The sequence below is a fragment of the Schistocerca cancellata genome, chromosome 2 (genome assembly GCF_023864275.1).
Source record: "Schistocerca cancellata isolate TAMUIC-IGC-003103 chromosome 2, iqSchCanc2.1, whole genome shotgun sequence".
Classification (NCBI taxonomy): Eukaryota; Metazoa; Arthropoda; class Insecta; order Orthoptera; family Acrididae; genus Schistocerca; species Schistocerca cancellata.
The window spans coordinates 847,481,023-847,493,057 of record NC_064627.1 but is presented as its reverse complement, the minus strand read 5'-3'; the positions used below and the strand labels follow the sequence as shown (position 1 = coordinate 847,493,057).

Here is a 12,035-nt window from a genome sequence, read left to right as displayed (position 1 = left end):
TTCTGGCTCTACAGTTGCTTGTTAATGGGACTATCCCTCACTGCGGATTGTTTGCGGGAATTACCATCTGTGCTGTGAAGGCGGGTACGAGTGTTAGTAGGGGCGTTAATGCTTCCTCTCGCAATTTGCATCCAAGAAAGTATCCTGCTCATTTTGTCGGCTTGTTCTGTCTCGGCAGCGCATTTGTCAAAGCCGAACACATCCGCCGTGAACGTTAATTCCGTAGACTAAGCAGCCAGCATCGTCTGCTATTTTCGGCTTACCAAATTTTTGTGCGTGTTCCAGGCGGAATGTTTTGGTATGTTAATCTGCCGGCCGCACGCGGTGCATAAACGCGCAGTTAGGCGCTGGCGTTTTATGAGCTTAGTCTGTCAGCCGCAGAAACGCACGGCCGCGTCGTGGCGAACAGGTTTGCCAGCCTACGCGCTTCTCATACGTCTGAACGCACGTCCACACTCCGTTGTTGCTCAAACGCATTACATCTGCCAACTTGTGCCACATTCCGCATAAACAGTTCTGAGTAATTCACGGCGCAGGTGATCTTTCCAGGAGTGTGTGTTACGCAGTTTGCGCGAGAAAACTACGCATCCTTCAAACGTCCTTCCCCCTACCCCCGAGCATCCACGCTCTGTCAGTCAAAGCAGCAGAGAAGTCTCCGCATTCATTCTAGCTACTTTCAAAATAAGTATACACTCTACTTTTTAAAGCAAGTGGGTTACGAAGCGCATAAACTTTGTCTAAATCTGGACAAGAAATAAAAAGCGTCGCGTAACCCTTTTCTGCTTTTCATCTTTTTCCATCTATCGTCAATGCCAGTGAATAGTTACTTTCCTTTTTCTCAGTTCTTCGTAGTTTTAGTTTTTTGGATGGTCTTCACATTTAGCAGTAGCTGATGTGCTGTTTGGTTGGCGCTGATATTTTGGTTTGTAGTGGTCTTAGTTGGATCATTGCACAGACGTTGTAGAAGTCTCCAAGCCTTGTGACTGTCTCTTTTCAGATCCACTTTTTCTAATGTTTTAATCCATTTTCCTGCTTTTTGACACTCTTGTAGAGGAAATGAGTTTGTTTCCTGTTGCTGTCATTGTTTCACTGAAAGGGTTTTCTCTAAATCAGTTGCTGTATTCTGTAAATAGGGGTGCCTGATCTGATGTGATCCCGGGGATGTAAGAAGTTCGACAGCCACGAGTGATAGATACTTTGGAACATCTCTCTACGGTCGTGGTGAAGGTGAGTTACTGTCCTGGCGCTGGTTCTATAGACGACACTCCGACATCCAGTAAATCTGCAAAACTCGACCAGTCAGTCTTTGTAAAGTTAAACATCCTCGCACATCACGGGTTAACCTAGCAAAACGCGGATATATTGAAGAAAACAAAACCTAATGTGACTGCGGGGAAGAACAGACTGTTCAAGATACGCTTCAGTGTCGACTGAGTCCTTTTTTCCATCCACATATCCATGTTAAGATCTTTGTTACTTTCCAAAATCCTGACGCGAACATATTGAAAATTTGCCTGTTGGTATGACGTCTGTCTGTCATGACGTCCTTGTCAATCTGTCCAAAATAACGACAGTATCTCGTGGGACATGGCCCTATCGGAAAATGACCTCTTGCAGCCAGTGTTACAGCGCCAAGAAAACATTGAGGTGTTGTGTCTATTTAGTGAAAGCCCATGAAAGTTTTCTCTGAAAAGAAAAGTTGTTCGACAATAACTCGCTGTTTCATGGCAGTGATTCGTGGTTCACGTAGGAACTATGGAAATGTCGGAACCCACATGAGCGATGCAGCCTCTTGCCATCAGTCAAACGAAGATTGTCTAGCAATGCAAACCAACAATCGTTTAACTGGCACGCTAGTTCAATAAGTATTTTATTTCTTGTCAGCCTTAAGTTCTGAACGCAATGCATCCTCGAATTAACGCAGATGGAAGCAAGCATAACGTTTTTTATACAATGATACAGCCATTGCGCGCACACGCGCACACACTCTAAAGAGCCAAAGAAACTGGTACACCTGCCTAATAGATCCGTAAGAGTACGAGAGGATGGACATCTCTTCTGAACAGCAAGATTCAAGACATCCTAGATATGCTCAGTAATATTCAGGTCTGGGGAGTTCGGTGGCCACCGGAAGCGTTTAAACTCAAAAGCGTGTTCCTGGAGCCAGCTTGTAGCAATTCTGGACGTATGGGGTCTCACATTGTCTTGCTGGAATTGCCCAAGTCCGTCGGAATGCAGAATGGACATGAATGGATGCAGGTGATCAGACAGGATGCTTACGCACGTGTCACCTGTCATAGTCGTATCTAGACGTATCAGTGGTCCCGTATCACTCCATCTACACAGGCCCCACACCCTTACAGAGCCGCCTTCGCTTGAACAGTCCATAGGTTCGTGAGGTTGTCTCCATTTGAAACGAGACTCGGCCGACAGCAACAAGTTTCCATTCATCAACAGTCCAATGTCGGTGTTGACGGGCCCAGGCGAGGCGGAAAGCTTTATGTCGTGCAGCCATCAAGGGTACACGACTGGGCATTCGGCTCCGAAAGCCCATATCGATGATGTTTCGTTGAATGGTTCGCACGCTGACACTTGTTAATGGCCCAGTACTGCATCTGCAGCAATTTCCGGAACGGCTGCACTTCCGTCATGTTGAACGATTGTCTTCAGCCGTCGTTGGTCCCGTTCTTGCAGTATCTTTTTCCGCCCGCGGCGATGTCGGAAATTTGATGTTTTACCGGATTCCTGATATTCACGGTACACTCGTGAAATGGTCGTACGGGAAAATCCCCACTTCATAGCTACCTCGGAGTTGCCGTGTTGCATCGCTCGTGCGCCGGCTGTAACACCACGTTCAAACTCACTCAAATTTTGATAACCTGCCATTGTAGCAGCAGTGACCCATCGCACAATTGAGCCAGAGGCGTTGCCGACCGCAGCGCCGTATTGTGTGTGTGTGTGTGTGTGTGTGTGTGTGTGTGTGTGTGTGTGTGAACTAAAGTTCCTTTAAGGCCTTGTTCCTCTTTTATGGAAGAAAAAGTTCAACTTTCACCGCCGCAAAGTAATTCGTCAGTGATCTGAAATTTTTTTTCCTCGGTTGTTGTCGGAGCGTTTTGTCACCCATCGATCCGCTAACCTCATGTTCTTCAGCTGCAGGAGTAGGCCGTCTCCTTCGTTGACACTTTTAAGATCTTCCTTTCCGCATTCGCACGAGGGAGAGTTGTTCTTCCGAGTCGGTGCAGACAGTTTTTGTAGGGTACTGGTTAAAATTCAGGCGTCTCCCTGTCGCATAGAACCTCTTTGGGATGGTTTGTTCGGTTTATCACTGTGTGGCCGCGACGCACGGACTTACCTCACTCTTTGATCACCCTCTAGAGGTAATAATAAAGTCTGTTCCGGACTTTGTCGGACTGCTTCCTTCTTTTGCTAACCTGCCTTCCAGTTCGTTGCCCCGGAGGCTCATTGGCCTTTTACCCAAATAAATTTAATTTCGGCATTGTCCTGTTGTGTAATGTCCCCGTGCTTCATTATTTCGAACACTAGGGTTTTTTTTGCGTTGCTGGCCATGACGGGAGCACCACTGCCTTTGGTATTGTACCGGCAGTGGTTGATACACCTATGCTGGGAGGAGCTGCCTGACACCGCCTCATTCGCCGTAGCTCCGAAGCCGAGTTCTGCGGTAACGGGACGGGACGAGCAGAGAGACATGCATATGCAAACCTCACAGCGTTAGCCGCTGTATGGAGGGCGTTGCATACTGGAGAGCGGGCTAGCGACTCAAACGTCTGCGCCCCCGTTCGTCGCACATGCATATTTCATGACGGTTATTTGAGATCCTACTCGCTGCGCCGGAACTGGAACTTTTGGACGAGGGTGGTGACTACGCATATTGTCGGCTGTTTCGTTGTCCCGTTATTTGATATTGGCTCCCAGTGACGCTGAGACGTAATAGCGTGATGGGATAGCCCCATTTGCTATATTCTTACCCCTAAAATAAATAATTTTTTGTTAAAAATTACGCACATAATGCATATACCATAGCTACATGAAATGGCTAAATTATTATCCATGCAATATTTCTCTGAGTCATGGACTGTGCGGCTGATCCCGGCGGAGGTTCGAGTCGTCCTTCGGGCATGGGTGTGTGTGTTTGTCCTTAGGATAATTTAGGTTAAGTCCCATAAGATTTAGAAAAAAAAATTCTCTGGGCGTAATTATTCACGGAATAATTTACAGTCCGCTGATGACAGTATTAAAATACTTCATTTAGAAACTATTTATTTAAAGAAATATCATAATTTACTATATCTGGAAAAGCCATGAGCAGGTCAAAATTCAATACTGATAAAAATTATTTACTAGTGATATAGTTTATGTGAGAGATCTAATTCTCATTTTCAAACAAACGTTTTACCTTTTAAAAAAAAATGTTTTAAAAGTTACATTCAAAATTTTCGTGTACGTGAATGTAATGGTAAATATTCTTTCCTAAATTCAGTGTTAAAGTTTTGTAGCCGAACTGCTCAACAACACCTGTCAGCAGCTGAGGGTTTCGATTAAATATCATTTATCTGTCAGTTTTGTTAATTATTCCAAATCACTCTCTCGAAAATTCTTGACTAAGTTCGGCAATCATCGTGCGCATTAAAACTTAATTCTCATAAAGTAATATCTCTTGATTTCTCATTTACTAATCGTACAGACTTCGGCTGAACAAATTTCTTTTATGGTCTATTTTGTCTTTTATATTTCGTTTTCTGTTACTATCCAAATGTAATAATCCAGCATTTTATTACTGTGAAATTTCTGCAACAGGCGCATCTATAAATAGGCGTCATGCGTAAAGCAGCAACCAGTCCTTTGCCCGGTAACTGAAAAACAGACTTCCTTGTCTGTCAGCTAGTGCTCTCTATTTAAAATGTGAACATACATGTCAACCATCGCCAGTCGTTGACTACTTTAAGCTTCTACTAATTGGTGTAGCTCACTGATCTTATTAAAATATTGAGGCTGCAATATTTTAGAAAACTGATCACCGAAACTGAACTTACTGCCAATAAATGTGAAGAGAACGAAAATTAATTTCCGCAGAGTTGTTTACATTATTTAACAACTCTTCAACACGTCCAATAATCGTAGGATAAAGACTGGAGATGAAATTATATGAGACTTAAGAGGTAAAAAGCAGGTCGGTATGGGCTACAGCACGTGCAATTTCGTCTCTCTGCAAGTAGACGTTGTTTTTCAGAAGAAAAGGAACTGTATTCGGTATCTGGTTCCGTTCAAATTGGAGTCAACGCAATGTATAGAACACTAGTCATGTTCTGTTTCAGTGGCTGAGATGTTTATACACCTGCGCTTGGCTCGGCTAGTCACCATATGGTGTGCGATGTTGTTCTAATACCAATGTTTCCTCATTTGCGAAACATTTGCGCGAAGGAGGACTGTTGGATACGCCTGAGTGAAAAATACGGTTGGGCCTTACGCTAATGCGTCTGACACTCAGAGTCTTACGCCAGCGGATTGACGTAGAAGATAAAAGTGTAGCTCGTATTGCTCTCGTGCAGGAAAAAGTAACTTTGTTCCCGCGAGTCAGTGCCGCTCCGCCCGCTTGCGTGATTAATGATCTTTTTTTTCGTTTTCGTTCTCGCGTCTTACCTTTAAGTGGACGTGGAGTGGAATTTTACCACGAAACTGGACTGCCAATTGCTTTGCCCTTAAAAACATCAGTGTTTGTCGCGTTTCATCCTGCTAACACTGTTGCCAAATTGGGAAATTACTCCAGTGTAGAAACATTCTGGGCATAATTTGGCTGCCTTCGTAATGTCCGACGCTGCCGTGACGAACAGGGCGTGGCAGAGCAGGTCTTCGGTCATTCTGGGCCCACCGCTGTGCCTTCTGACTCATCGCCTTCCATACGCAAGGTCAGCGTGCCGCGTTCCTACACACGCCACGGCTTGGTGACCTCAGAGTGCGCCCGATGCATAACGTCGTACGCCGGTAATGGCGCAGAAAAAATCGTGATGTGGCTGTACATTAGCCTAGGAAACTAGGATTAGTCAGCTCCGGCAATTAACATCCCCCGGAAGTGTAAGACTTGCGTTCTAGTCACTAACTGTGTGATTCACCAGAGCAACTCATTTGTAACATCCAGTTCTGCAGGGTGGTTGGACGAGCTTCGTACACAAAGTCCAAATCGCAGCCGGCCGGTTGGAGTGCGACAGTTCAGAAATATTCAGTGACTGGATGGAAGCAGTACTATGCGCAGTGGAAAGAAGGCATCGCCAGCTCTACACAAACAGTTTGTGCTTCAAGATGGTGACGGCCAGAGATCACATGTTAAGGTAGCGTCTCATTCCAAAAACTGCACGTTATACGTAGCGAATCAGGCAAACAAGCTTTCTTATCAAATTTTCATTAGCATAAGACAGTTAGCAACGTAACTCGCTTTTCTTACTATATTGTCAAAAATGTAACGGAGTCCTGTAAATCAACTGTTATGTTTTCTGACACTGCACGTCTGTTCCGGTGACCTTGCCCCCTCGCGTTTCGTAACTTTCACACTCCAAAACAAGCCGTGAATTTAAAGTTTGACTGTCCTCATTAATAATTTAGATATATAACTTCCCACCAAATGATAAATGGGACGATACTAATCACAATTTTGACAAGCCGTAACCGTGTTTTGACCTCTGTCTTCAACTATTGCGAAATGCTGTCCTATAAAATATCCGAAGCGTTGGATGAACGTGAGGTACAGTTCTTCACACACAAAATACAGTCACACACACTTCACTGTACTGCCTACCTGGGTTATCGCATTGATAACTTAGTTATATCCACCAAACAAGAAAAATCCTGGCGTTGATGAGAGCAGCAGCTACCTTACCGTATGTACTTCACTAGGGAATAAATACTAAATACAAAATATAACGGTCACCAGTTCTGACTGGACAAATTCTGTTCGTTACTTCTGTAAATTACTGAAAGATATTAGTGGACATTTTTCTTTTATTATATCAGATTTACTTGTGAACAAGTTGCACGCAAGTAAATTATCATTACGTGGCATTTTAGCTACTGTATTTAACAAAAAAAGTAATCTGCAATATTCAGTTAAGATCATTTACTATGGACAATTGATTTCAAAGCGAAATTTATCACAGTAGTGTTAACTATTCAGTATGTTAAGTATGCTAACACTATCGTTTCAGATTCTAACATTTAGTGAAATCACAGTTCATCAATTAATCAGTTCTTCTTAAAATAGCAGATATAAGAAGTAAATTTTTATAATATTAATATGTTAGTTGGAATCAACGATATTGTTGCAAAAAACGTTATTTCAAACGCGGTCACTTTTGACTTTCAACTCCTCATACAGCTGCGCTTTCAAGTCCTTTGCTGTCTCTAACAGAATTACAGTATCATTGGCAAACCTCAAAGTTTTTATTTTTCTCTCTGAACTGTGCTGTATCAACCCCGTTAAGAACTGCAAAGTTTTAGAAAATTTAATTCGTTGCTTCAGCTTGTATTCTTATTGAAGGCTTCGATATTAGGAAGTGGGTAAAAAGGGGCAGGTCGGGTTGACGGAGGAGATAGAGAAGATCCAAAGAAGAGCGGCGCGTTTCGTCACAGGGTTACTTGGTAAGCGTGATAGCGTTACGGAGATCTTCAAGAGAGGCGCTCTGCATCGCGGTGTAGCTTGCTGTCCAGGTTTCGAGAGGGTGCGTTTCTGGATGAGGTATCGAATATATTGCTTCCCCCTACTTATACCTCCCGAGGAGATCACGAATGTAAAATTAGAGAGATTCGAGCGCGCACGGAGGCTTTCCGGCAGTCGTTCTTCCCGCGAAGCATACGCGACTGGAACAGGAAAGGGAGGTAATGACAGTGGCACGTAAAGTGCCCTCCGCCACACACTGTTGAGTGGCTTGCGGAGTATAGATGTAGATGTAGATGTAGATGAAGGGGCGACGTGTGCTAGGTCCAGGCCGTCACAGGAGCGGAGACAGCGTCGCGGCCACAGACGCCCACCGGCTAGGCGGTGCGGCAGCGGGGGAGTAGTGTTTGGCGGAAGCCGCGAGAGCTGTAGGCAGATTGCGGGGGCGCGGCCGGCCGCCAGGTGGCGCAACCATCTGCGGAGTGGGAGGCGGCGCCTCCTCTGGTTTCGCCGGAAAAGTCGTGAGTAACGCTGACGTCAGCCAGTGGCTGGGCGTCGCGGCGGCGGCCGCTCCGGCTGGCATTGTCCGCGCCGCTTGGCTGTCCGGTCACACGCGCCCGCCATCGGGATGCGAGCCACGCCACGTTCTGTCGCCGTCGCCGCCGTCGCCTCGGGGAGGGACCCTGCCGCCGCAGTTAGTTGCCAGACGCCGCGACCGACGCACACCTCCGGCGCGTCTTCCGTGAGCCCTGCCCGTGCGGCACCGCTATCTAGAAAGTGAAGTGAGCCTCTCCGGCCGGTGTATCGCTGCCACTCCCCTCGGCACTTAGCCGGCAGCTATCGGGCGCGAGAGGGAGAAAGCTGTTTAGCGAGTGCGGCCCGGCCCGGCGCGGCGCGGAGCAAACATTTTCTCTGCCCGCATCCGAACACAGTGCGGCTGAAATTCTCCGCCGTGCCGCGAGCGCCTCTTCGTTACCTCAGCGGCCGGAGCGTTTTGAGCGTCGAGTGTTGTTGTCGCAACAGGGAAGCGAGTTCGCCTCTCCGGAGTGTCTTCGGCGCGCTGGTAATTTGTCGTCGTTTGTGCCAACAGAGGCGCGGTTCGGTTTGTCCCCGGAGTGTTTTGTGTGTGCTAGCGGTGCCCACGCGGTGCGTGCCTCGCATACGATATACGCTCGTGGGGTGGTGCGTGTAATGTTGCCCGTGTGGCGGTGTTGAGGCAGAGCGCGCCGCAGCCATGCCTGTCGTGTGGGTCTACATGAACGGCCATATCACGGCGCGAGTGGATGGAGGCTGCGACGAGCCGGACGAGTGCCCGCTGGCTGAAGACCCCTCGCGCTACCTGCAGCCGCTGCCCAAGCCGCCCCTGGCCAGGGCTCGTGGACACGCCCACCGCAAGGTGAGTACCTGTCACTCGAAAATGTATACAGTTCAAGAATAGGTCGCACGTCATCTTTGTATGCGTCTACTTCACGTGTATGTTCTACGTGCCTAAGGCACCGTGGTCTCAATGTGTAGCGTATCTTTTGCCAATAGCCTACGTACGCCAGCCCTGTTCGGTGATCTAGTCGCCTCGGCCAGTTTCTGGCGGCAGGACGAAGCCGGTTTTTGTTTGACCTGAAGGAGGAAACCGATCTGTTGACAGACCGCGGATTCAGAAAACGCCGCTCTTGTGCAAAACAAGTGGCTATTTATTCTCGTGAAGTAATGAGTGCCGCGGTGGCCGAGCGGTTCTAGGCGCTTCAGTCTGGAATCGCGCGACTGCTTCGGTCGCAGGTTCGAATCCTGCCTCGGGCACGGATGTGTGTGATGTCCTTAGGTTAGTTAGGTTTAAGTAGTTCTAAGTTCTAGGGGGCTGATGACCTCAGATGTTAAGTCCTATAGTGCTCAGAGCCATTTGGACCATTTTTAAAGTAATGAGTGCTACCAGCAGGGTCTATCAAATAGATACCACATTTCTAGATTTCGAGAAGGCTTTTAACACCATTCCTCGAAAGCGGCCTATGAAGTATCTTCTGTGTTTTTCGTCTGGATTCGTGATCTTCTGTGAGAAAAATCACAGTTCGCAGTAACTGACGGAAAGTCGACTAAAACGGAAGGAATATCTGGCGTCCTTTGAGGAAGTGTTATAGGCGCTCTGCTGTTCCTAGTCTATATAAACGATTTGGGAGACAACCTGAGCAGCTCTATAGATTGTTTGCAGATGATGCTGTTCAAAATGTTTCAAATTGCTCTCAGCACTATGGGACTTAACTTCTGAGGTCATCAGTCCCCTAGAACTTAGAACAACTTAAACCTAACTAACCTAACGTTATCACACACATCCATGCCCGAGGCAAGATTCGAACCTGCGACCGTAGCAGTCGCGCGGTTCCGGACTGAAGTGCCTAGAACCGCTCGGCCACCGCGGCCGACTGATGATGCTGTCATTTCCCGTCTAGTCAAATCTTCAGAAGATCAAATTAGTTGCAAAAAGGATGTAGATAAATTCCTGTACAACGCGAAAAGTGACAATTGACTTTAAATAATGAGATGTGAGAGGTCATCCACATGAGTACTAAACGGTAAAACGTAAATTTCGGTTACACGATGCAGCACACATCCATAGACTGTCGGTTCAACTAAATACCTAGTGATAACTGTAATGAACAACTTAAATTGGAACGATAACCTAGATAATACTGTGGGGCATTCGACCCAAGAGTGCGTTTTATTGACTGAAGACTTGGAAGATGCAGAAAATGCAGGAAGGAGACTACCTGTACTACGCCTCTCCGTCCTCTGCTGGAGTATTGTTGTACCCTATGGCATCCTTAACACTTAAGAGACAGGATTGAAGGAAGACACCAAAAAAGTTCAGAGGAGGGTACCTCGTTTTCTACTATCGCGAAATAGGGGTGAGTGTGTCACAGATATGATACGCGAGATCGGTTGCAGTCATTAAAACAATGGCGTTTCTCGCTGACACGATACGTTTTCACGAAATTTCAGTCTTAAACGTTCTCCCATTTCGTCGGTGCACACCTACATAGGAAGAAATAACCATCGCAATCAAATAGGAGAAATGACAAATTGCATTGCTGGGGAGTGGAACGGCAGAGGAATAGCGTGAAAGTGGTTCGATGAACCATTTGCCAAACACGTAAGTATGCAGAGTAATCATTTCGCCGTAGTTGTATAGGAGGATTGGATTTTTCCTTATCATAGATGGGTGCCATTTGGAGTCGAGTAGGCTGGCTTACAAGCTTACGGAGAGTAATTGTCCCATGACGCCCTTTGCTGAAGTGCTTAATGTCCAGCCAGGAGGCAGCATCTTACAGAAACTATGTAAGTAGCAGCAGTAAATGGCCACTGACAGTGCTTACATTCTGCTTCTAACTCGGATTAGCTGCATGGCCTACAAGTTAAATAATTTTGTGTAGTGTTTGGGAGCTCTCGAAATCGAAGAGTGGCCGGGAGCCCTCGAGGAATTGGACATCCTTCAGGATCAACGGAGTTACTTTCCTAGCACTCGAAAGTGTGCACAGATGTCCAGTTGTGTTTAGGTACTTTTTTATTGTTCTCTGCGAATTTTACGGAATAATAAATGTAGAAAGGCTCAGAGCAGACGGTGGAGACATTAGCTAGCTGGAGGTGTTGCTGGATAAGAATGACAGGCTCGACTACAGTTCACTGATACCAATAAATATCGTTTCTGTGCAAATTTGAGCGTGCTATTTTTGAGTTATTTTAAAATGTGTTTTCTCGTTTTGTTGTTACGGTGATTATCAATGGCAGTCTCTAGTAATCATTTGTCTCGCATGCCGAACACCGGCAAGAGGGTGCGGATACTGGCTTCGACCCCGCGAGTGTCATTTCGTGAAACAGCACAGAAGCAGCTTCGGGAACACAGGAAAGGAATGTTTCAATTCCACCACTTGTGTAGAGTATCACACCTGTTGTCACGAGCGGTTGTCGGCGCCAAAATTGTGAAGTTCCGTGTGCAATCTGCTATGCTGTTCGTCGCCTGCCACAAAAGTGTGATCATCATGAATAGTCCTCCTATATCAAAATCTATCGGCAAACCACTCAGAAGTGCGTAGCAGACGTTATTTGCCGTTGTACCGTTATCAAGGCTTCTTCCTGTCGCATTCACGTATGGAGACGGGAAGAATGATTGCTTAAACGGTTCTGGCAGCCTTGTAATTAGTCTAATCTTGTAGTCTGATCCCTACTGGAGCGATACGTAATGTCTTATGCTGTACCGGTAGTCCCTATTTTTCATCACTTCAGGCTGATTCTTCAAACAGTAAGTAGGCTGTCTTCAAACGTTTACCGCTTCAGTTTTTTCAGCATCTGTATGACACACTAACACAGGCCAAACAAGCTTGTGACT

General features: G+C 46.3%; 1 protein-coding gene across 3 annotated transcripts in view; it reads left to right on the top strand.

Moving 5' to 3' along the window:
* LOC126162766 (uncharacterized) overlaps positions 1–12,035 on the top strand; it is a 384,499-nt gene that overhangs the window by 67,198 nt on the left and 305,266 nt on the right. For 2 of the 3 annotated variants that reach the window (XM_049919459.1, XM_049919458.1), the window contains exon 1: positions 8,349–9,059. The exons of the other annotated variant lie outside the window; for it this stretch is intronic. In XM_049919459.1, coding sequence (XP_049775416.1) covers positions 8,898–9,059 — 162 coding nt within the window. In that variant the 5' untranslated portion in view covers positions 8,349–8,897. Of the gene's footprint in view, positions 1–8,348; positions 9,060–12,035 lie in introns of those variants that run through there. 3 annotated transcript variants of the gene reach the window in all.